At 64.6% G+C, this 610-nt stretch overlaps 1 protein-coding gene across 1 annotated transcript in view; it reads left to right on the top strand.

The window, feature by feature from the left end:
- Positions 1–610, top strand: part of NCAPH2 (non-SMC condensin II complex, subunit H2) — a 16582-nt gene that overhangs the window by 15766 nt on the left and 206 nt on the right. The window contains exon 17 of the mRNA XM_009886311.1: positions 395–496. Coding sequence (XP_009884613.1) covers positions 395–496 — 102 coding nt within the window. The remainder of the gene's footprint in view (positions 1–394; positions 497–610) is intronic.

Raw genomic sequence — 610 nt, 5'->3', positions numbered from 1 at the left:
GTGGGTGGCAGGGGAGTTGGGGTGCCTGGAGAAGAGAAGGCTCTGGGGAGACCTTCGAGCCCCTTCCAGTGCCTAAAGGGGCTCCAGGAGAGCTGGGGGGGACTCTGCATCAGGGAGGGGAGCCGTGGGACGGGGGGGAGCGGTTTGACACTGACAGAGGGGAGATGAAGATGTAGATCTGAGGAAGAAATTCTTGGCCGTGAGGGTGATGAGCCCCCGGTGCAGGTTGCCCTGAGAAGCTGTGGCTGCCCCATCCCTGGAGGTGTTCAAGGCCAGGTTGGACGGGGCTCAGAGCAACCTGGGCTGGGGGGAGGTGGCCCTGCCCAGGCAGGGGGGAGACTCAATGGCCTTTAACGGTCCCTTCCCACCCAAACCATGCCCTGATTCCCCACAGGAGCTGTTCATCGCCAACTCTCAGAAGTACGCGCAGGAGACAGAGCTCTCCCAACGCATCCGTTGCTGGGAGGAGAAGATGGGGCCGCAGCTACAGGAGCAGGCAAGGACTCCGCGCAGTGCACGGGGCCAGGGCAGGCAGGGACCCCTGCCTGTGCGGGCAGAGGTCAGGCAGCCCCCTCCCCATGCCTGAACCCCCTCTCCCCGCAGGAGGAAC

Source organism: Charadrius vociferus, unplaced genomic scaffold (assembly GCF_000708025.1).
Source record: "Charadrius vociferus isolate BGI_N301 unplaced genomic scaffold, ASM70802v2 scaffold2695, whole genome shotgun sequence".
In the NCBI taxonomy this organism is placed as follows: Eukaryota; Metazoa; Chordata; class Aves; order Charadriiformes; family Charadriidae; genus Charadrius; species Charadrius vociferus.
Note: the sequence above shows the minus strand (reverse complement) of the source record. Positions and strands in the feature narration are given on the sequence as shown.